Source organism: Microtus ochrogaster, chromosome 21, assembly GCF_000317375.1.
Source record: "Microtus ochrogaster isolate Prairie Vole_2 chromosome 21, MicOch1.0, whole genome shotgun sequence".
Lineage (NCBI taxonomy): Eukaryota > Metazoa > Chordata > Mammalia > Rodentia > Cricetidae > Microtus > Microtus ochrogaster.
In genome coordinates, this window is record NC_022022.1 from 39,008,724 (window position 1) to 39,033,092 (window position 24,369).

The window sequence follows — 24,369 nt, forward strand, 5'->3', positions numbered from 1 at the left end:
TTTTATTTTGGTGGAGAAGGGACATGGGTGGGATCGGGAGGCATGATGTGAAAGACACAAAGAATAAATAAAGAAAAAATTTAAGTTATTTGCAAATATGCGTGTTTGTGTAGGAATGCACATCTGGGTACCCAAAGGACTGGGATCACCTGGAACTGGAGTCAGGGAATTGTGTAGGCCACCTTGGGTCCTCTGCAAGAGCAGTAATCATTCTTAATGGCTGAACCATCTCTCTAACCCCCAGACACCAGTAAGAAATTAAACAATTCGTGTGCGGCTATGTGGCAGTTAAGAGCCTGAACCAGAAAAGTCCAATAGTTAAAACTCTATGCGGGTGAACCAGCTTCTCTTGGAAACGTTATGTATTTATCTGCAATAAAAAGTCCTCTACACGGTGCAGCTATCATTTCTACCTCTGCATGCAGCTGTAATACAGCAGTAGAACGTGGCTCAGTGAGTGAGGCCAGCATAGCGTTTGCTGGCAAGTGTAGAGCGTGAGTCACTTCCTAGGGTATCTGTTTGTTCATTCAGCAAATATTTATCAAGGGCCTGCACAGCACAGTGGTAAACCACCGCTTGTTTCTGGTCCGCATAAGTCTGCCAAGCTTAGGGGGACACAAATGTGAAATTTCCATTTCCGGCTACTGAAAAGCTGTAATTATTACCCATTTTAGGACTGGCAGCCTGGCTCACTATAGATTACCCTTATTCATTGTTGGTACAAAACTCCACCTAGCGCCCCGCTCTTGCTTTGAAAAACTCCATTTTACAAACTAAACAAGCATCAGATGATATTAAAATGTCATTCTAGATGACTGTGTCTGTCTCTTTTCCTTGCTGCCTTTCCTTCCTCCTTTATTCTTTTCCTCTCTTTCTTTATCTCCTTAATATTCTCCACTTCAGTGATATTTTGAGACTTTCCTTGACCATGTAGTAGATATATTTTATAACCTTCTTCTTTCATCAAAATGCTGAGCTAAATGCAGCTCACTGAAATGCTAATTGGAATGCATTTGGGTAGACTTTCATTACACTCTTATTAACTTAAGTGAGTCTGTTCCGGGAAACTTCCTTCCTAAAGAACAGTTTAACGTTTATGTTGACCCATGTGTGTGCATAAAGTTAATAGCTTGTAACAACCTGGCCTTTTAATTGCTGCAACCTTTGAAAAAATAAATATAGAAATAATAGTGTTGAAAAAATAACCTCCTTTATATTCAGTGTTTATTTCAATGATTATCTGACCAAAAGTATTCAAACCCTAAACTTTTTTTCTTTAAACATTTATTTCTTTTTTTATATCAAATGATCAGGGGCCAGATGGAAATGTAGGAGCCCCAGGACAAAGAGGTCGGCCAGGGAAAAAGGTAATTTTTAAAATGATCCTTTTGCATGACCTTTCTCTCTTCTCATGTCTGGAGGTCTACAGAGAACTGTAATAGTTGTATTTGCATTTGACATAAGGCGATGCAGACTTATAAATGTCATATCAAAGCATACAGCAATCAGCACTGCCCTAGAAGAGTGAACTGAGTCCTGTGAGCTGTCATGAACGCCCCAAGCATCCTGACTGATCACAGGTTGAGTGTCCGTAATAGAGCAAGCTGGTTCTTGTTTCTGGAAAGGGGGAGAAAACGCTAAACCTGCGGCTTCTGAGCACCTCTCAAGCTGTGGCCCTAGAGAAGGGTGTTGTGTGAAGGGCTTGTGGGTGTGGCGCCAGATAGAAGGCATACAAGTTTCTGAAGGACACGAAGTGCTGTAAGAAATGACAGGGACTCTTGCAGGCACACTGTGAGCAGGTGAGAGACGATCCTGTATGGCCAGAACCCTGCGCTTTCTTCTTTCCTGCCTGCAGTAGGCCTCTGCGATGCTGAAGCTCTCTATAAAAATGGACATCTCATCATGAGATTACGATAAACACTCGCCAAAGGGAGACAGCTGTCTGTAACAAAAGAAGACCCATCCTGCTTGGTTAATTTAAAAATAAAAAAAAAAAAGACATCTTAGTCGCTTTTCAAAGTTGTTATTGTTTTTCAAATAACATGTGATAGTAGTTTCTTTAGGCCAGCTGCGATTGCATACATCTGTAATTAATTCCAGCAGTCAGGCAGCAGAAACAAGGTCAGGACCAACCTGGTCCACCACACAGTAAGCTCAAGGTCGCAGTGAGACCCTGACTCACGAATCAAGACAAACAATAGCGGTAACAGTAACCAATAGAATGCCGCTTTCTACCTACCCTCTGGAGGCATTCAAGCGTATGATATAATTAAATTAATTAATACATTTCTTTTCAGTCATGCTAATGTCATCCACAGGGTGATAAAGGACAAACAGGACCCGTGGGAGAAGTTGGAAGCCGAGGCGCCCCTGGAAGAGCTGGAGAGAATGGCCCTAAGGGCGCCAGAGGAACAAGAGGTGCTGTGGTCAGTATTTGATTTCTTTTCAGCACCGAGTCACTGTGGATGGAAAAGAACGGTATCCGCGCTCTTAAAGCGTCATCCTTGATTGACTTTACAGAGGATGCAAAGGTTCCATTGAAAATAATCTACCTCTGTGGGATGGCGGGAGTCACGGGCATTCCACGGTATTAAACAGCTTAGTGGGTTTTGGACATGCAAAAGGAAAAGGAAAATTGAAAATGGAAATAAAATATGAAATGAGGTTTTAAAAATCTGATTTTAGCTCCAAAGTAGGAAAGTTTATACACTGAGCCCTTCCAATCAGGATTTAATATCTGTCTGAAGCTGTTGTCATGTTGGCAAATGGTTACGAAACTTAAGTGAACTTGAAACGTGTTTCCATTCACTGCTAGGACCCACCCGGGTTTAACTTGAGATTATCTTCCTAAACAGCTGGAAGAAATCTGCCCCACAGCTATTTATATCGCTTCTTTGCATGAACTTTGCCTGACACGGGGCGCTGAAGCATGCCACTTCTGAACCGACACAGCAAACCTGGGCTGCTGGTGTGTGCCTGAGCTGCTCAGGACATGACGGTGTGAAAGAAAGATATTCAAAAGACAATCTTCCACCCCATAAACTTATCTGTAATATGTAGGTGCATTGACTGCATCTCCATCTAAACACTCAGTGCCAGCCCTGTCACCAAGGCGAAGGGACCATTGCATAATCTGTTTGCTTTCTCAGGAAAATTTGCCATGGCTTACTGACACCTTAGCACCCACGCCTTACATGTTATGTCACTATTTCTCTGCCTTTCGCCTATGTTTTAAAAACATTATATAATGTGATTAATTTTTAATAAACGCAAGAATTATTGCAGCCCCAAATAGTGCCCTTAATGTAAGCTTCTACTTTGAAATTTTTTTCCTGTAAGATTATTCACCTTCAAGTTTTTAAAATATACTTTTAATTAAAATGCAACTACATCACTTCCTCTCTCCTCGCCCTCACTGTGTCCCCTCCCTCCCATCTCTCCCATGCCCCTAGCTCCCTCTCAGATTTATGAATTTCTTTTCTTTGATTATTACTGTTACATATAACTCTAGATGCACGAACATACACAAATAACCTGCTGAGTCGATTTTCCAAAGCTCCAGCTCCCACTGTTCAGATTTTATATTAATGATTTATTGTTTGATAATATGATAAATGAGTATATATATATATAATTTTTACTTTCATATTTAAATTCCCCTTGTTATAACTATGTAATATGCTTACTTTTCTCTGAAAAACTATATATATATATGTTTGTACACAGTACCTTAGTCTATTTGGTGAGTATCTTGCTAATTTGTAACCATTACTCATAAATCTTAAGTGATGATATAATTTGCCAAACATGTTGCAAAATAAATTATAAATAATTCCATTTTGTCAATTACCTATTAATTTTGTGTCTTTTGATGAATAGACTATTTTAATTTAAATGCCAAAGTTGTCAATATTTTCTTTATATTTTCTGGATTTTATACTTCATTAGAAATTCTATCTCTAGCCAGGCAGTGGTGGCACATGCCTTTAATCCCAGCGCTCGGGAGGCAGAGGCAGGTGGATCTCTGTGAGTTTGAGGCCAGCCTTGTCTACAAAGTTCCAGGACAGGCACCAAAACTACAGAGAAACTCTGTCTCTAAAAACAAAAAAAAACAAAAAAAAGGAAAGTAATTCTATCTCCAACAAAAGTATAAAAAATTATTCATATTCTTAAATATTTATAACATTGTTTTTAATTCTTTAAGCCGTGTGGAGATTTTTTTTTCTTTCTTAGTTATGGGAGATACATGTTTGTCTTCCCCCACCTATTGTTTTCTTAATTCTGTTTTTGAACACTCAATGTATTTTGCACTTTAGGGTAAGGCTGCTTTTACTGTAACTAAACCCAAATACTCCGTGGTCTCATACAGCCAGTCAGTCTATTTCTGGGCATAGCAGCCTGTTCTGTCTGTCAGGCTGCTGTGTCCATTGAGGTCCCTCAGAGACGTCTGGCTCTGATGCCCATCTTCTTGTGAACTTTAGCTTCAGCTCCTCAGCCCCTCCCACTACCTGGCCTTCCTATGAGAAGCAGAGGTATCTTTCCACTTACTCGTTGCTCTCATATTTCTGTTTATCTTTCTAACTTTTTCCATTGACTGGAACTTGGAGTGAGGGCTGCAGCTCTTGGATGAGAAGCTGAAAATGCCCCTAGTGAGAACACTCCTGAGATCTCGTGGTGGAGTCTCATTTCCAAAACAGGCTTTCCTCCTTTAGAGAAATGTCCTTTCTTTCTTAAATGACGGTTTCAACTAGGAGAGTAAATTTTGCTGTAGTCTACAACATTTGCTTATATCAGTGTTTCAGTTACTGCATTCTGGTCTTCGCTGCATTTTGAGTTTGTGAGCAGGAAGACAGGTGTGGAATTTACCTTCATTCTTTCACGAGTAGATACTGAGTTCTTCCACCTCTTTTTTGCAGTCTCATGCTTTTCCTGTTTTCCCTTTGTCCGTTTCTCCTCCTTTTGATTCTTATTAACACACTGGGTTGGGAAAATTCCCTTGCCACATTTACACTCACAGTCCCCCTGGCTCTTCTGCGCCCCCCCTTCCCTTACTGGGGTGAAGCTCAAGTGATTTCACACCTAACAGTGGTTGTCAGATCATTGTTTCTGTGAGTGCTGCCTGCTTCTCCTAAGCAGACGTTAGTGTCACAGGAGAAGACTCACAGAAGGCTAAAGAAACACCCAAAAGACAGGCTTAAAAGAAAGAAATATAACCGAGGGACACATCCATCCAAAGAGAAATCACAGCAAGAAACACATAGAATATTAGAAAATAAGCCACTTGGACACCTCCAAAACCTCAGGGCCCCTCAAACACTGAACCCGAAGCTAATGAAATAGCTGAGACATCAGAGAAAACTTAGAACCTTCTACCAATGTTCAGTGGCCACAGGGAGGCCCCTTTGTTCTTCCTTTAGTGAATACATTTTAGTCTACCTTTTCCTGTCTGGCACTGGCAAAAATTCCTCTTGTTTTTATGTTGGTGTTTTCCCAGCATCCACTTAGAAACAGCCTGTAAGTCCAGATTTGTTTTTCTTCTCATGAAGAGTTGTGCTGAAGAATTCTAAATTCAAGTAGATTCCTTTTTTAAAGTCTCTTGCTCCTTCCTAATTGTGTCTCATCCTGCTCAGAGAATGTAATCTGGGCTTCCTGCCTTGAAGAACTTGGTTAAAATTTTGTTTGAAGCCATTAGGTACTCGATATTTGTAAAGCCGTGTGCTCTCTGTGGGTGTGTGACCACAAATCCCACCTATTTCTATCGTACGAAGCCCATTCGCCGAGCTCCTCACATCCTTGGCCCTCTCTTCCTCTCCCGGCGATGTCTAAAAAAGTCGCTAAACCCTTGCACCGTAACATCTGTGTATCAACAGATACGCTCTTAGGTACACTGAGGAGCATGGGGTTTCCATTACGCTGCACGTGTTTTATTTCTTCTAATAGCAGCTCTCATTTATCCACCCTTCGAGCCAGCAGCGGCTTTCAGTCATGCCCGCTGACTGGACACAGTTGCCACGCTGCCTCGTTTAACCTCTAAGGAAACGCTGCTGCTGTCCGGTACCCAGAACAAGCAAGGAAACAGGAAAAGCTTCCGACTCCTTCTCCAAATCAGTCAAGTTGACTCCATCTGGCCCTTTCAATCTCTTAATTTTAGAGTTTGAAACTTCTCTGAAACCGTTTGCACACCAGAAATGACTTTCTGCCTTGCATAATTTTGACCTCAAATCACAAAATTTTGGCTCAGAAACTATGTTTATCTTCCAGAATTCATTCAATTAAACAAATTTCTTTCCACTCTCCCCTTCTCTTTCTCATGTCATTCGTTCATCTTAATCTAATATAGTCTTCTTTAAAAGCCTTAGCAATTTTTCTTGTGTTTCTTTTAGTTACTGCTGTGACTGAATCAACACATTCCAGTAGAAAAATCTCTATAACGGATCGTGTCTGAATTAATATTTAAATTGACTTTGCATAGTTCTTTCTCAAACTGAAATGTGTTCCAATCCAAATCTTCCTAAAAGTCCTGATTCATGGTTAATAATTGTAGCATGAACTTTTTTTTTAAGAAATATATCAAGCTGTATTGTATGTGAGATACAGTGGAGCAGCTTGGTCAGGTGTGACGCCACACACAGATCCTCACAGCTCCTTAGCACAGTGCACGGCAAACCACATACCTACTCTGTGCCATCATTTCCGTGCCTCCTCTTTGTTCTGAGACCCAAACAGGAGAATCCTGTGTGCAAACTCTTAGATAATAAGAGAATTAGGCCATTTTTACTATCACTACTTTTATCTGTTTTTCACCTGTCTGAGTCATCTTTTGAATAGATTAGGAGCATTTCCTGATCAGTCTTAAATTTATATCGCTTGTTCATCTGTAAAATACTGATAACAATAATCTTATTATGGTAATGACACACACGTTGCCAGTATTTCGAATCTGTCAACTTTGGCCCCTATTAAAGCCATGCTCCAGGAAGCATCTGGAAGCATCTATGAGGATAGAGCTGTTCTGAATCCCAAAGTCACAATATCAAACACTATCAGGTTCCACTTTCTGATATCCAGTGACCACAAGCTTTGACAGACACGAACTGCATTTCCAAGAACCTTCTAGGGGCCAGCAGTATTCCAATAAGTGAGCATGGTTTTTAATAGGCACATACCAGAAATGAACCAGAGACATTGCTTGTAGGACTTCTGAGGGAAGAAACAGATGAAAATTTGGGGTGTCATATTTCTGTTTTCCCAATTACACTAGGTAGAAAATCTAATGATAAAGTCTTCAATAATAGTCATAGATGTTTACCACTTCACTTGTTTATTTTCTCTCTCATATTTATTTTGATTTTTAGGGTCCATTAGGATTGATGGGATCTGATGGAGAACCAGGAATACCGGGATACAGAGTAAACATTTCTAATTTTAAATATATGCATATGTGTATTTGTTCAAGACAAGAAAGCATTTTAGTTTATATCCCAAACGTGCAAATTAAGATTCACTTTTCTTTATTAAAATTTTATTATAAAAAGCATGCAAATGAAAAGCATCATTCACTGAGATTAGACCCAAGGTCTACACATCTCAATAAAGTTCTGTACAGTTAGAATGGATGTTGTGGAGATTCACGCTGGATTTTACACCTTCACTACATATATATGTGTCTATGCACTTATCCACCACCAAAAAAATGAAAGTTCTAATAAGTTTAAGAAAATAAAGTAAACCCTGTTGTTTATAAAGAATGTTTGTTTTCTTGATAAAGCATTGTGGTATATTTAATTCTCAAGCTCCAATAAAGTGTGTCTTACTTTTCTTCTCAGAACACTGAAATGTGAGATAGCTTGGACTTGATAGCATTAGATAGTACATGACCGTGTGGTCTGGGGACTGTCTCTTTATTTGCTCCTCTTCTTATAGGGCCATCAAGGTCCACCAGGACCCTCTGGATTACCAGGACCTAAAGGAGAAAAGGTATGTGTGTTTGTGTGCATGTGTGTTGTCCTTTTAATTTCAAAGTTAAGTAGTAAATCTATGATTTCTTCCTAAATGAATGCATGGAAATATTGCAAGAGATAGAAGAACCACTTTTTAAGTTGGAAAATTTGCAAAATCTAAGAGGATATAAATACTAAGGAACTAAAATTCAAGGAAATTATTAAAATATCTTCCATGGGTTAAAGATTGAGGTGAGAGAGTGTATGTGAAAGTGATACACAGTTTCATAAAATCAAAATTATTTATTGAAAGAAGATGTGATGTGCTGGATGAAATGACCATAGCACATAAATATTAGCTTAGGTTTAAATTTCCTACTGAGTTAGGAATAACTCGAGCATTACTCGGTTTATGATTTAACTGAAGGTCTGCATGTTCTGAGAATTCCTAGGATGCATTCTCTAATTAAAGCAGATTAAGACTTTTTTTTTTTTTTTTTTTGGTTTTTCGAGACAGGGTTTCTCTGTGGCTTTGGAGCCTGTCCTGGAACTAGCTCTGTAGACCAGGCTGGTCTCGAACTCACAGAGATCCGCCTGCCTCTGCCTCCCGAGTGCTGGGATTAAAGGCGTGCGCCACCATCGCCCGGCTCAGATTAAGACTTTTAAGAACCATATTCTGTACTAGGCTTTCTTTTTTTTTTAAATTTATTTATTTATTAAAGATTTCTGTCTCTTCCCCGCCACCACCTCCCATTTCCCTCCCCCTCCCCCAATTAATTCCCCCTCTCCTCAGCCCGAAAAGCAATCAGGGTTCCCTGTCCTGTGGGAAGTCCAAGGAACCCCCACCTCCATCCAGATCTATCAAGTTGAGCATCTAAACTGCCTAGGCTCCCACAAAGCCAGTGCATGCAGTAGGATCAGAAACCCATTGCCATAGTTCTTGAGTTCTCAGTAGTCCTCATTGTCCGCTATGTTCAGAGAGTCCAGTTTTATCCCAGGCTTTTCCAGACCCAGGCCAGCTGGCCTTGGTGAGTTCCCAGTAGAACATCCCCATTGTCTCAGTATGTGGGTGCACCCCTCGTGGTCCTGAGTTTCTTGACCTACCAGGTCCCAAATCATGATATGGAGGTTTCTTTTCAGTTTTGAATGCTCGGCCTGGCTTAGGCTCATTTCCGGCTGTCTCTTTAAACTGAAATTGACCTGTTTGTCTTTATCTACCTTTTGCCTCAAGGCTTTTTACTTTTATTTCTGTATAATCTACTCTGTATCTGCTGACTAGTGCCTGTCTCACTGGTCCCGGGTATCTCCTCTTTCTGTCTCATTTTCTTCTCCCTTTCTCAAGCCTAGATTTCTCCTCCTATTTATTCCTTCTGCCTGCTAGCCTTGCCTATCCCTCTTTGACCCAGCTATTGGCCATTCAACTTTTTATTAGACCAATCAGGTGCCTTAGGCAGGCAAGATGAAACAGCAACACACCTTTTCATAATTAAACAAATGAAGCATAAACAAATGTAATACACCTTTACATAGTTAAAGTGATATTCCCCAGCATAAACAAATGTAACACATCTTTATGTAGTTAAATATTGCACATCATAAACAGATGTAACACATCTTTACATAGTTTAATATTCCCCAACAATATACAAACTGTAGAACAAATGATATAGAGAGCTGTATGTAAAATATGATACATTTAAATTCTTAGCTATAAAGTTTCCACTTAAAGTCAAAATCACATTAGACAATAACAGAGTATTTGGAAAAGACTTCCTTAATTGATTTGTTTTAGTAAACAATTGTTTTCATTTTAGGGCTATCCAGGGGAAGACAGCAAAGTCCTAGGACCTCCCGGGCCTCGAGGTGAACCAGTAGGTCTTTTCTAAAATTATTTTGGTACCTCAGGATAAAATGCAATCAGAAGCTTTCAATGCCAATCATATCTTTTCAAAGTTCTAACTGGTCAGTTTTATAACTTGGCTTTATAGTAAAGCAATACTTATCTCCATACCATCTAAATAATGTGACAATCTTAGATATGAAAAAATACATTAGTCAAGAATCTTAACCAAGATGTATGTTTAAGAAAATCAATTGTGAAATCCTTCAACATTGAATGCATGACAAATTTTTACAGAGACTGTCCAAAACAAATATACTTTAGACTTTTTAAGGCAAATATTTCTTTAATTATCAAGATCAGATTTGTTTCTGAAGTATTTTTATAAAATATGATCTATATATGTTTATAATAATTTACCCACAGTTGCCAAGTGATATGCTAGCTTTTAAAACCAGTCAGAGTGAATTGCTTTTCAAGACTGTGGACCTATAGTCTTCAAATCCAACATATTAAAGACAAACTGTAACCACTGTTTTCGGAAAGTAGCTACTAGTGTTGTTTTAATATCCAAATAACCAATTCTGTGACCATTTGAGGCTAAAATAATAGGTGAAGAATGTATGTAAACGCAAGTGGATGGGTAATACTTACTTCACAGAAATAAGCATATTAGTTATAGTTTCCATTTTCCACATAATGTAACTCAAAATAAAGGCTACTGGAAAGCATAGGATCAAAATGTATAGTCCAAATATTTTGATCTGGCTCCATGGTTACACTTTCCATTGATATTTGACTGTAGAAAATAATATAGAAAAATCTAGAATGTTTCAAATTGGGACATTTCATATACAGGTAATCTCTCTGGGCAAATATTTAGGTGTCTTTATGAAATAGGTTTTAATCTGTCTAAACCACTTAGAGAAGCAGCTCTCAACTCACGGGTCATGACCCCTTTGGGATGTGGGCCGACCCTTTCATGGGGGTTGCATATCTGATACCCTATATATCAGATATTTGTATTACAATTCATAACAATAGCAATATTACAGTTATAAAGTAATAACTAAAATGATTTTATGGTTGGGGGTCACTACAACATGAGGAACTGTACTAAAGGATCATAGCATTAGGAAGGACTTAGCGGGCAATATTTGGAAATAATATAAAAATTGCCCAACAAACAGAAAAAAACTGCTAAGCAGAGAATAGTATTATTTTCTCAGGTTTGGGAATGTCAATCAAAGACTGTCTTCTAATATGTAATAAATACCTGTACATTAGAAGTAAAACTAGTTGTGGTAGGATTTCCCAGTAGACATGAGACAGGCACGGGGCTTAAACCAGATTCTCAGAATAAGATAGAATAAGAGCTTCTCTTTGCCGTGTGCCTTCCAACTATTCATCTAGAAGTAAGGTGATCTTATCTATCAGTAGCGTGTGATAATCAATCTATAATAGTTTTTGCTTTTCCAACCTACCTCAGTTTAAGTTTCTGTTCCGATAGGAAGTTCTAGTATGTAATAGCTAATTCTCTATGTAAATTTTAAAGATTATAGTTTGAACAGTTTATCAAAACATTCATATGACAAGTATTTAAAAAAACAAGTCTTATTTTGTTAGGTTAGTTGAAGAAGACTGCAGAGTAAATGGAATTGTCTTGCATAAATTTCAATCCATTTAACATTAAGAAAACTACAAGATTTATAATACATTATACTCATAAAAGTCATGGTTTTATTAAACATCTTTCTTCAATATTTTTCATAGCAGAATCATCATGAGACTTTATTCATATAATTTTCTGTTTAGCAGTGAACCTCATACTAATTATATCCGTGTTATAATTAATTATAGGTATAACTGGATATAAAATTTTGAAATCATATGGCAACTGTGTATAAATTAAGTTAATTGATCAAGGTTTAATTCTGTATAGCATGTTTGATATCTCTTGAAATTCGATCATTTTCAGTTACATAGCAGACTTAAAAAAGTTACTATACATTAATCCTTTTATTTTTGACAAAAGAATAAACCACCTTAATTGTAGCATCCAGCACTCAGGAATTACAGTCAGGAAACTGATTTTCTTTGCGTGTGCTCTCTGCAGGGCCCGATGGGGGAACAAGGAGACAGAGGAAAGCATGGTGACAAAGGCTATAAGGTAATCACTGGAAGCTTCACACACACCTTGCTTCTAAATTTGAGTAGAATTTCCCTGAAACTGTTTTCAGTTTTCCAACAAATGCAAACGCCATGAGATAATCAGCCATGCACTCTGTTTGGATCCAGAGGACACCGAGCTCTTTTTGCTTCCTATCGCTGACTTTTCACAATCGCCTTTTCCTCACCATAGTGATTTCAGCTGGAGAGTTATCACCAGGGAGGCGTTCCCTTTATACCCTACTTAAACAGATCTAGAACTCTTCTGCCTGCCTGCCCTACCTAAAGGAGATCTATAGCTATTGCTTTTCCATGCAGTCTCGTTTCTATCATGGTACTGAAATGTTATATTCACAAATATGGCCGTTGTCAGTGTTTACAAAGATATCCTAGAGTATGAAGTGAAACATCCAGGAACTGGTTTATCATTGATGAGAACTGTTCCTTGACTTCATAAAGTCCGAAGAGGCAGTGGCTACGTGGTCATTGTGGAAAGGTCTCCCTACTATGACAAGTCAGGGAGGCAGCAAAGTTGTGGCTGATCATCATCAACCTGAGCTTTGTAGCTGACTCAGATTCTCGTGAGATCTTTAATAAAGTGTCTTAGTTAGGGTGTCTATTGTTCTGTGTTGAAATAAGAGCGGCGGGGCTGCGTCCCCGGGACCCGGCCGCCCCCACGGCTAGCTTTACCCAAAATAATTACACGGAAACTGTATTCTTTTAAACACTGCCTGGCCCCAATAGTTCCAGCCACTTATTGGCTAGCTCTTACATATTGATCTAACCCATTTCTATTAATCTGTGTAGCCCACAAGCTGGCTTACCAGGAATGATCTTAACCTGCATCTGTCTGCAGTGGGACAACCATGGCGACTCACTGACTCAGCTTCTTTCTCCCAGCATCCTGTTCTGTTTTCTCCGCCTACCTAAGGGTTGGCCTATGAAATGGGCCTAGGCAGTTTCTTTATTAATAAGAAATCATTCCCACATCAGTTCTGAAGAGACACTAGGATCATGGCAACTCTTACAAATAAAACTTTAATTAAGATAGTGGTTTACAGTTTTAGAAATTCAGACCATTTTCATCATGATGGGGAACATGGCAGCAACCAGGTGGATGTGGTGCTGGCTACATCTTGACCAGAAGGCAGCAGGAAGTTGACTGATAGTCACACTGAGGGAAGGTTGAACAAGAGAGACCTCAGAGCCTGCCCCCACAGTGACATGCTTCCTCCAACTGAACCACACCTCCTAATAGTGCCACTCCCTTTGGGGGGCATTTTCTTTCAAACCACCACATGTAGCCACATCTATAAAGACTCTTTTTCCAAATAATACCACATTTACAGGGTCCAAAGATTAGGTACCATCCTAACCCACCATCCAATCCTCTGTGTTAGCTCGCATTTTAAAAAACAAGACCAAAAACTATATTTATCCAGGATAATATACCAGAATCATCAAACTATCCCTCAACTATATGTACTATCCTATTTCAAATAAGACTTTATATTTAAATTAGGCTCTAGAATACTATGCTTCCATTTAAGTGAGAACTGTCTAGGTCACATGACTGAGTTTACTTGAATTAATAGAATCTCTTCTATTCCTAGGGCCATATGGGTGTGCCAGGACTCCGAGGTGCCACTGGACAACAAGGGCCCCCAGTATGTTGCGCAAGTATTCTATCATTCTAACAATCAAAGAAAATCATATTCATATAGCTCATTTTTTATTTGCCTTACATGGTGTTTCTCTCTTGGCTCCTATTAAAGGGTGAACCTGGCAACCAGGGTAAACAAGGACTGAAGGGAGAGAAAGGAGCTGAAGTAAGTGAGACTTGTTGGCTTTGGAAAGTGGGCACACCAGAGAATGCTGTTTATTATCCTTCAAATCGTCATTTGCTCTCCTGAGTGGAGATTACTGTAAGCCTGGGGGTCGGGGACTATCAAAAAGTGTGCTAAACCATAACTGAGCAGTTCATATCTTTTGACTAAAATCTACATTGCACTTTACCAATCCTGGCCTTGTAAAAATCATCTAAGGATATCCCCTAAGGTAGTCTGTTACGGAGCTTTCCAATGGCATTACCAGCACTGTACACTGAAAACTATCAGTCAAATAGACCCAGGTGTAGAAAACTATTGAAGACTTGTTCAAGAAGGGTAATAAAAACTGTTCATAACAGTCACAATAGGTATAGGGATCTCCATAATGAGGGTCTAGTGTCAGAAAGAAATTGGGTTGGATTCTGAATATATTGGCCAGGAGCAGGGTGAGGATCAGTGGACAGAAAATTACCAAGAACAGTCTTTGGAGTAAGGGACAGTCCAGATAAGCAGGCTAGTGGCAGTCCTGGTGTAAACAGGCAGAAAGTGATCAGACATCAAGTGGAGGTGGGCAGCGAGGGATGCCATATCCAGAGGGATCAGAGACCCTGGGCAGGGCAGGCCCAGTGGGAGGAGCCAGATGGAAATTTGTCCAGGCAAAGAATCCATCTGAGATGATAAGGGTAGATTGAGCCATTTGGTTATGGCGCATAGACTCAACTACTGATAAAGAAGGTTGTTTTCCATAAAACAAATCAATTATTTGTTATCAATCAAATGACAACTCTGTTGGTTCACTAAAATTAAACTTCTCCCAGACACACCTGGCCTCAAACACACAGCATGAGACCTTACACCCTTAGTCCATGATCGCCCTGCTTCTCATGGCATTCTGACTTTACGTGCTACTGTCTCAAGGTTAAAGCATCTTTTTTTCTAGTGGTAGGGCTTGAACTCAGGGCCTTTGAGACTCTAAGAAAGTGCTCTGTTGCTAAGCTACACTCCTGGCTCCTTAAAAATTCAATGTTTAAGAAAATGTATTGTAGCTTAACTTTAAATTTCATAGGGATGGGTAGAGAGACAATAGCGAGTTTATGCTTCTTCTCATTTATAAAGGTGTCTGCACTCCGACTGGTGCTTCTGACTGAAAGAGCCAAGCAGTAAGATGATGCTGGATCAGATCTAGTGAATACAAGTTCAGTCACATAGATGCTTTTTAAAATATTCAGGGAGAGGAGCAGAAAAAAAATATAGAACTCAATAAAAATCAATAAAAAAGAAAAAATCAATATATATATATATTAGATTTTTCTTTTTTTCAGGTTAGATATGTAGTAACATCACATCGGATTCTCTAATAAAAAAGAATTAAGAGTTAGGGATATATCTCAGTCAGTAAATTACTGACCTTGTAAGCATGGGGACCTGCGTTGGATTCCCCAGAACCCATATTTTAAAAGTCAAGGCATGTGTGTAAAATATGATGAGAAGGGGAGACAGGTGGATCCCTTAGCAAGTGGCAGATCAGTGGGAAGGGGCATTTCACATCCATGAAGGACCAGCTCCATGCGATCAAAGGCCCTCTTCTGGCACCATGGGCACCTGTGCTTATGTGCGCATGCCTCCACCCAGAAAATTTAAAAATAGAATACACATATGTATAATATTAAAATGAAATTAATCTGTTTTTTAAAAGTGAGCAGAGCCTGAGGAACAATGCCCAAAGTTTTCCTCTAGCTTCCACATGTATGTGCTCATACAAATAACATGCACTTGTACACACGTATGCACTCATAGATACACAGACACACACACATTAAATAAACAAGGATGATGAATAGTGAAAGCATTAAAAACTGGCTGGATGAGGAAAAGGTAAGGCAGAGAAACATGATAGCCTTCACTTTCACTTAGCGTTTTAATGTATACGATGGAAAAAGTTGTGGAACAAGCTCTAAGCTCACAGAACAGTGCTACATGCTACCCAAGATCGCAGAGGCTGGTCTAGGTTTTATCCTAAAGTGCCTAAAGCTTTCTAATTAAAACTTTCATATTTATCAGGTTTCCTTTTTCTCTTTTGACATATCTCGTGCAAAAGAGACTTTCTGGTTCTTATTGGTAACTGTTAAAATTATAACAATGAAAATCAAATTCTCTTACGGGAGAACTGTCTTTCCAGTGAGCTGGGGAGCTGTCTTTATGTGTTGAAGCCAAAAGGAGCTGAGACCATGCCCTGATTTCTGCATGATCCAAGGAAACCAGTTGCTCTCTGCGGGGGTGTGCTGGCACATGCAATCCAATGGCACAATTTAGGACCTCTTGGAGTTTATACGAGCATTAATTGCTACAAGGACAGCCACTGATTGTATATTAATCATTAAGGATTTCTCTGGTGGTCAGATGAGTCCTCTCCAATTGCTGTCATCTTGTTTTGCAAAGCTTTATTTTTTTTTTTTAGATTTGGAAAAGGCCCCTTAAAAACTCATCTGGACAGGGATCTTGTTTGCAAAATGAAGAAGTTTAAATCCCAGAGAGATTATGCATTGCCTAAGATCACAGAACTCATTAGCAGCAGAGCCAGAATCGACTTAATTTCCTGAGTCTCATAGTATACAAGAGCTATTGCTCTGGAATCTTTTGTTAATTATAAGTTTTTAGTGCACAGTTAATCCTAACCAACGGATTCCTTCGCGGCCCATGTAAGAGTGGGTTCCCCTAGAAAGAAGTGAGAACAGAGAACTCCTATCCTGCAAAGATCCCTGTGAGGCAAACACACAGGAAAGCTCGTGTGGGCCTCACGAGCTTACAAGCCCAAGTCCTCTTTTCCTCTCAACACAAAACTCATGGATGTTAGTGAACTGCAGTTCCCTTGGTTAGAAAAGAAGAGAGGGAAGAGAGTTGCATAAAGCCCTGAATTTGTGTCTGTTCCTAACGTTAACAGCTCAAAGAAAGATGGAGGGGCCAAGTGCTGTGATAGCTATCCTTGTGACATCTTTAAAACATCAAAGTCAAAAAACAAAAAACAAGATTTCAATTCATGGAGAGCCTTAAAAAGTCCTTTGTCATGAGAACTAGATCACCTTCTCTATTCTGAGAACTAGTGAAGTGCCCATGAATGGAAGGCTTCCAGAATGGTTCTATATTCCACATTTTTCAATGCAATCCAAGCAAGGGGAAAACCTGTACCCTGAAAAGACCTCCCACAGAATCATTTACTTTCTATTTAAGGACATTCCATCCATGGATTTATGAAGGATTGTTATTCATATAAAATGAGTAAGTTAAGTCTGATGTCGCAGAATACATCTACTTTTATTATATTTGAGTTTGGAGGGTTGGTAGGAGGGTGACTTTTCCTTCTTATGGTAATAACCTGATTATTTACCTGACAAGGGCTTACACAGTAGCGTGCTTCCTTCACCTTAGACCCTCTGTAAGTTCCTCCTGGACAGGCTACTCTGCGAGAGAGGAATATTTAATAGTGCTCAACTCTTAGTTGAGTTGTGGAACTAGTGATGCTAGTTTTGAGACATTTTAATATACACATTCTCAAAATATAATCGAGGGCAAGAATCCCTTCAGCCAGGCTTCTATAGCTAAGTGCCATGGGATACGTAGCTTATAAATAGTCCAGTTTCGTTCTGGAGGCTGAGTCCAAAGTCAGGATGGCAGCACGGTCAGGTTCTAGTGAGGGTGCAGCTCTGTGTTACAGTATGCCAACTGCTCTCTGTATCCTCACTAAGAGAGGGGACTGGCGAGTTATCTGGGGTCTCCTATAAAAGAGCACTAACCCCCTTCAAGGACTTCCCTCTCAAAACCTCATCACCCACCCCCCAGAGGAGCAACCTTTATGCTTCATCATTAAGGTCAGAATGTCAACATGTGAATTTAGAGAGCACACATTTAGTTCATAGCAAGAGCAATGTTCTGCATGCATTGAAACCTCCACTACAAGACCACATTGCCTTTTTAACTTTCCTACTTTCTTTCCATTATGACAGTAACTATAAGAAGCAATCTTTCCTAGTCTAAATGATCCAAGATAGAGGCCAGAATCTTGGTATTGGTTAAATAGTTACTTGTCAATGGATGAATATTGCCACAACAACACTTCTATCATTAGTAAAAATGACCTTTTAAAATGTCTCTCATAGTCATAAAGTGCCTTGAGTGTCATGATATTAATAACTGCTTTCAATGCCCATCCAAGTCTAAAGAACATTCTAGTTGTGAAAAGCCTGTAGATGCTGAATCTTCTTGTTTATATTTTTACATTGAATGTTTGAAATGAAGTACATACATGAAATGTGCTAGAATTAAAGCTTTATTTGAGTTCTTTATAAAAAGAACTTACTATCTGTCCTCAATGTCCATCCCACGTAGTGGTAGGCAGCCAAGTGATGGGAATCTAAGTGGTTAACTGCCTCTAACTCCTCTAAACTACCCGGACATGCTGCATTTGATGCACAGCGTTTCCCACTTGCTTTTTTTCTCAAAGACTGCAGTACCATTCTGGGCTGCCGTGGTCAGTAAAGATAGCGAGAGGGTGGCTTTATTCTTCGGAGCACCCTTCACACATCCGCCAAAATTCATGCCATCCTTTGTGGCCCCCAACTGCCATAATGCTCCTGGGCTGACCCCACCTGGGGTCAGAATAATTGGCAGACATTATCTGAGCCATGCTTGCATAAGTAGCTTTCTGAGTCTTGGGATTACTTAGTGCACAACCAAGCCCAGCTAAACAAATATTAAGCCCACCTTCAAAAGTGTAGAACTTGGAATGGGTATTGGTGTGTACGTTGTTAATCTGTACCTTCAGTATGCTAGCCTTGAGAACTTACCATCCCAGACTAAAACAGTTCTGTCTGGGGGAACTTCACATGGTCTCTGAGAAGGCTGTCTGGTAATGACATGATTCTGTTCCTTATGTGTATGCCAGATTGGTGTTTTCCATGCTTTTCAGCTGAAAATAATTTGGGGCTCTCATCAGAACAATGGAATGGTCTGCAAGAGTAGTATCGCTAACTATCCGGGCGGACCAGTGACTGCTGAATCAATTAGGACCTAAAACATCTCACACATGGAGAAACAAACAGTCCTTGAAAAATAAACACCTGGGTTTTTTTTATTATTATTATTTGCGAATGTATTCTTTGTGCTTCCATGGGAGCGTGGCACATTTTGGCTATTGGGTCACATCCATCGGCACACAGTAAGTGTCTTGTGACCAGGAACCTTGCCTCTGAATTCCTAGCATGTAACAAATGCCATGAAACATGATACTCAATAAATACCTACTGAATTTAGCCACTTTTAAAAGGAGGCATAGACGCTGCCTGAAAGCAAGGACATTTACAAAACAGTGCCTTTTTAGAACTATGATTTGAATTTTTAAATCTGAACTCAGAGCAAAACGGAAATCCATAAGGTATCCATTCAGATTCTCCCATTTTCCATGATGGAAGTGACCTCCCAGGAGAGTTAAGCGGCCAGGCCAGTGATAGATAGCTAGTTATGTGTGCTTCTGGGCCATCCCGACCTCGGCATTCCTTTCCATGGCTCATTTAAGTCAGTTTATTTCTATCTATTAACAACTGTACTTTCCATTTTCAGGGTCCTAAGGGGAAAAAAGGAGTTCCTGGTCCTTCTGGGAAACCTGGCATCCCTGTAAGTAACAGAGCTCTTTAATCTTCCTTGTTTTTCTGAAAAGAATTGACAGCTTTAGCAAGTAGAGTAGTCCAGGGCCAGTTATGTCATGTTGGATAAATCAGACTGTCTTGAAAAGAGTTCAAACCCATGCTGGAACACAGAGGGAACAAAATATGACCGCTAACTCAAACCCAAACTTGCTGTTTAAATCTAAGTCCCTGCAAGCGAAGGATGCTATTTCCCCGTGTTATGGAGCCCTCCCTGTGGACACTTTCTTCTCTCTCTTGGTGAACCACTGTAAACAGGGGACTTGGAAACAGGACCCAGTGAGTGGTAACAAAGGCCAGAGTCAAGTATAGTTAAAAAGACATGAGCTGGGTTTTAATCAGAGAGCTCAGCTTCTTGTTCTCCTGGGTATTAGAGCAGAAAGTCGTGGGGAGAAAAGCAGTCCTTTGTCTCAGGATAAAAATTCATTTAACCTGAGCATCAGTGTCTTTCTCTAACTGGGTTGGTACATATGGACTGGAGAGTTAGCAAAGAGGCTTCTGATGCTGCCCAGCCAAGACTTACATACCTGCTTCTGCCAGCCTGCACTGGGACAAAGGGAGAAAAAAAGGATAAGTTGTAAGGATATTCATGTTGAAGACCCTACAAATAAAACTCAGTTGTTTAGGGTCGGACAGTAGCGGTAAATGCCTTTAATCCCAGCACTTGAGAGGCAGAGGCAGGCAGATCTCTGTGAGTTCGAGGCCAATCTGGTCTAAAGAGCAAGTTCCAAGACAGTCAGAGATACACAGAGAAACCCTGTCTTGGAAAAAAAAAAACAATCAATCAGTCAATCATTCAGTTCAATAGTGGAACAAGATATTCAGGTCTATCATCAGTCATATGATTATCTGAATTAAAGGGAAACAAAGAGCATGATAATCTTTATTCTTGGGGAAAGCAGGATGCAAGGAGTGTCAGGAGAGACTAATGCATGAATCTCGAGCTTTCTGGGGTCCATCTCTCATCCTTCCTGCAAGCTAGAGAAAGATGAACTGACACAGTGAGAAATATCAGGGAATCCCACTGAGGCCCAAGACGTTACACAATAAGTTGCTGATTTGCTTTCAGTTTTGTTTAGGGAAAGTTTTCTAGGGTTCTTGGACTGAATCCATTGTCTGAGAGATGTGAAGTAAATGGTCTACTGTGGAGGTGTAGCCCTAGATCTGTTTTGGGGACATTTTAAGGCATCTCTCTTAAAAACACAAATACTAAATCATTAAAAAGAAATAGAGGAAATTCTATCTTAGGGCAAGGTCCAGAAATATATAACCTTTTCTACACCAGGAAATGTCACCTGCCCAGTATGTCTCTGTAATCACAATAATTTTTAATTACCAAGGGACTTCCTGGTCTTCCTGGGTCAAAAGGCTTGCAAGGATACCATGGAGCAGACGGCATGTCAGGAAACCCTGGGAAGCCCGGGAACCTGGGCAAACAAGGACTTCCTGTGAGTAGTGTGAATGCACCCATCCTCCTGATTTCTTGTGCATTGATGTCTTCTTAAGGAACATGGGAGTGGGGTTATCTTTCTCAGGTTTAGTCAATCATTTCTCTTGTTATTTTGGAATTGTACCAATTATTTCCAAATATGCCAGAAAGTAAATTCTTTTGGATATTTTATGCCTAGTAATCCATAGTAGTAATTTATATATTTTTGTACATGTAAAAGTTTAAAAGTAAAAAAAAAAACTATAAAGAAGCTCCATTTTGTAGCTCCATAACCAGGCTATATTTTGTGTTCATCAAATGTTCTCAGCCTTCTTTGGAACATTTCGGTCTTGGCGGTACCTCAAGTAGGTTCTGCCCAGAATAATTTTCCCTTTGCTTTTACAGCCCTAGTATTTTCAAGAATTGCATGACTATTTCCTGTGCACTTTTAAGGGTGACATGATGATACAAAGTTATCAAATTTTAAATGTAAAGTTATATCTTATTTTATCAGAAAATTTTAAACCATGTATTTTAAAGACTTATTCTTAATAATGTGCATGTGTGTATCTGTGCATGAGTATATATGATCATGAGTGCAGGTACCTGAAGAAGCCAGAAGAGGGCATCAGATCTTCTGGAGTTGAAATTACAGGAGGTTGTGAGCTGCCTGATGCAGCTGCTGGGAACTAAACTCCAGTTGTCTAGAAGAGCAGCACTCTTAACTGCTAAGCCATCTCTCCCACTCCCAGAACCATATTTTTGTCTTTACTCGGCCTTCTTCTCTTTTTCTTTCATCAGTGTCCACCTAATCCAGTTCTGTTGTCATCTCAGGTCATATTTTCATTTAAAACATTAGAAGAATTAACTGTCTTCTTCCAACAGCCCAGTAAAACTGAGCTTGTTAATTTTCCACTATTTGGATATGACTATCCATGGATTTGTTTCTCATTTCTTAAGTAATAAATCAATCCTAGTTGTTTATTCGAATCTGGCAAGGCAGTGCGCATAAACCCAAGCCCATGTTAGTATTCTTCTTTCACTATGGTGAGTTGCCTCATATATTTAAAAGTAAGAAAAGTAAAAGTATTATTTATCCAATCTAAGTATTTGAGAAATACATATGTGCTAAGGTTATAGATGTGAAGATGAATGCTTTTAAGGAGTTCTTTAAACACCATTTCTATTCGGAGGAAACACGTCAGAACATCAGGTTAAGGCCTAGACAGGTGTGACATCCAAGGTGAATATTTAATTAAAATAAATATTTTATAAACTTTTGACAGGAGTTATCTAGTGAAAGAGGACATTCTTCGTCCTCCTTTTCACCCTCTTCTTCTTTTCATTTTTCCTCTCTTCTTCTAATATGACCTTACCATGCAGCCTGGATTGCCCTCACACTCAACCAGAGTCTTGCTTCAGTCTCCCAGGCGCTGAGATATAATGAGGCATTCTAGGCATATGACACCACACCCGTCACACAAGAGGACTTTCATCTGAGAGCCCAGTCTGCCAGTCTAAAAGAGAACTTGCATACTGTGCCTTCAGCTTGCCCTGGGAAGGCTGGGGTTTGCTTTCTTCGGTACTCAGTCCCATGGTAATGGACCAGACGTCCCTGGGAACAAGCTTTGGAGATGAGTCATAGAATACACCTCTCACCATACTGTGGGGCTTTCTTCCAGGAGGATCTGCTTTCCCTCAGGGGATTCTGGTCTGGGAACTGGCTCTGAATCTGAGAACAGACCGAGACTCTTAGTTCAATATGTATCCGATGTAAGACCTATAAGTTTTCCAGTTTAACATCAACACATCCTAGGAAGCCATGATATATTTAGTTGATTCTGTGGATTCCTATGTTAAGTTAAACATTTCCACAGAGCTGTACAGACCAAACCATTCTGATTTTATATTGTTTCTATAGGACTCTACCCTCCAGCGCCTCTGCATAGTGCCTCAAATTTTGACTATTAGGTGTTATGCTCTTACTTTCTGCTTGCATTCTCCTTCTTTCTTACACTTTTAATGCAATTATCCAATCACCAATATTTTCAGTGTACTTTCTAGTAAACCTCCTGACTTTGTAAGGCAGCCTGCTGAGCTCTTCAATGATAGCAGATATACTATGATGTAAGATACCCATGTACTTTACTCCTTTTTATAAGATCTATTCAGTGTGGTACTGGAGACTCTACCAGACACAGTAAGGTTCCAGCCAAGGCAGTAACAAGAAACAAAAGCCATTCAGATGATAATGGAAGAAAAAACTGTCTTTCTTTGCACATAACACATTTATCCATGTAGAAAATCCAGAATCCATTAAAGAAATTAGTTTAGCCATGTTGCAAGGTGGATGACCCACACACAAAACTGAACGTAGACACTTATGTGTTGTTTAATGACAGGATTCTGAGAAAAGGACTGCTTGGGATTCCATCAGTATGAAACATCATAGACTGTACTTACATAAACTGTAATTGTGCAGCTTACCACAGCCTGTGCTATGTAGTGCAGCCTTAGCTTCTAGTTGTACACCATGTTACGGTACTGACTATTGTAGTCTTGATACCTTGACACTACAGGAGTTATTTATGTAGCTGAACATAGAGAAGTGCCCTGAAAACGTGTAAAGTATTTGTTTAAAAGGTGCATGGGGGACTGGGGAGATGACTCAGTAGATAAAACAGGTTTTGCTCAAGTGTGAAGACCAAAATTGAGATCCTCATTACCCATCCATGTGCTAAGCAATCATGATACCTGACATCCCAGAGGCAGAGGGAGGGATTCCCCAGAATGAGGTGGCCAGCTAGACTTCCCAGGTTTGCTATAGGATGCCACTGGCTTGTTCCCTGCTGCTCAGCCCCGAAATAATCACACAGAAACCGTATTATTTACAATACTATTTGACCTGTAGCTTAAGTATATTTCTGGCTAACTCATATCTTAAATTAATCCATCTTCATTAATTTGTATATTGCCACAAGGCTGTGGCTTATCCGGTAAAGTTCTGGCATCTGTCTCCAGCGGGGCTACATGGCTTCTCTAAACTCTGCCTTATTTCTCCCAGAATTCAGCTTAGTTTTTCCCACCTAGACCTACTTTGCCCTATCACAAGCCCAAAAGAGCTTTTTTATTAACCAATGGCATTCACAGCATAGAGAGGGGCATCCCACATCCACAAGTTGACAAGCTCAAGGTTGAATTGTGAGACCTGCCTCAATAAATGAAATGGAGGGCAATCTAGAAAGACACTCAAGGTCAACTTTGTGCTCTCAGGACTACACACACATATACACCACACACATACACACACACACACACATACACCACACACATGTATACCACATGTGCACAGACACAGGCACAGGCACATGCACAGACACACACACACACGTATACCACACATGAAGGGATTCCATCGTTATTAAGCATCATAGACTGATACACACACATGCACACTATATACACA

The 24,369-nt window shown here is 39.7% G+C and overlaps 1 protein-coding gene across 1 annotated transcript in view; it reads left to right on the top strand.

Moving 5' to 3' along the window:
- Col24a1 (collagen type XXIV alpha 1 chain) overlaps positions 1-24,369 on the top strand; it is a 249,016-nt gene that overhangs the window by 172,137 nt on the left and 52,510 nt on the right. Inside the window, exons 38-47 of the mRNA XM_026783871.1 lie at positions 1,314-1,367; positions 2,319-2,426; positions 7,356-7,409; positions 7,924-7,977; positions 9,755-9,811; positions 11,897-11,950; positions 13,563-13,616; positions 13,725-13,778; positions 19,392-19,445; positions 20,815-20,922. Of these exons, the coding sequence (XP_026639672.1) occupies positions 1,314-1,367; positions 2,319-2,426; positions 7,356-7,409; positions 7,924-7,977; positions 9,755-9,811; positions 11,897-11,950; positions 13,563-13,616; positions 13,725-13,778; positions 19,392-19,445; positions 20,815-20,922 (651 nt within the window). The remainder of the gene's footprint in view (positions 1-1,313; positions 1,368-2,318; positions 2,427-7,355; positions 7,410-7,923; positions 7,978-9,754; positions 9,812-11,896; positions 11,951-13,562; positions 13,617-13,724; positions 13,779-19,391; positions 19,446-20,814; positions 20,923-24,369) is intronic.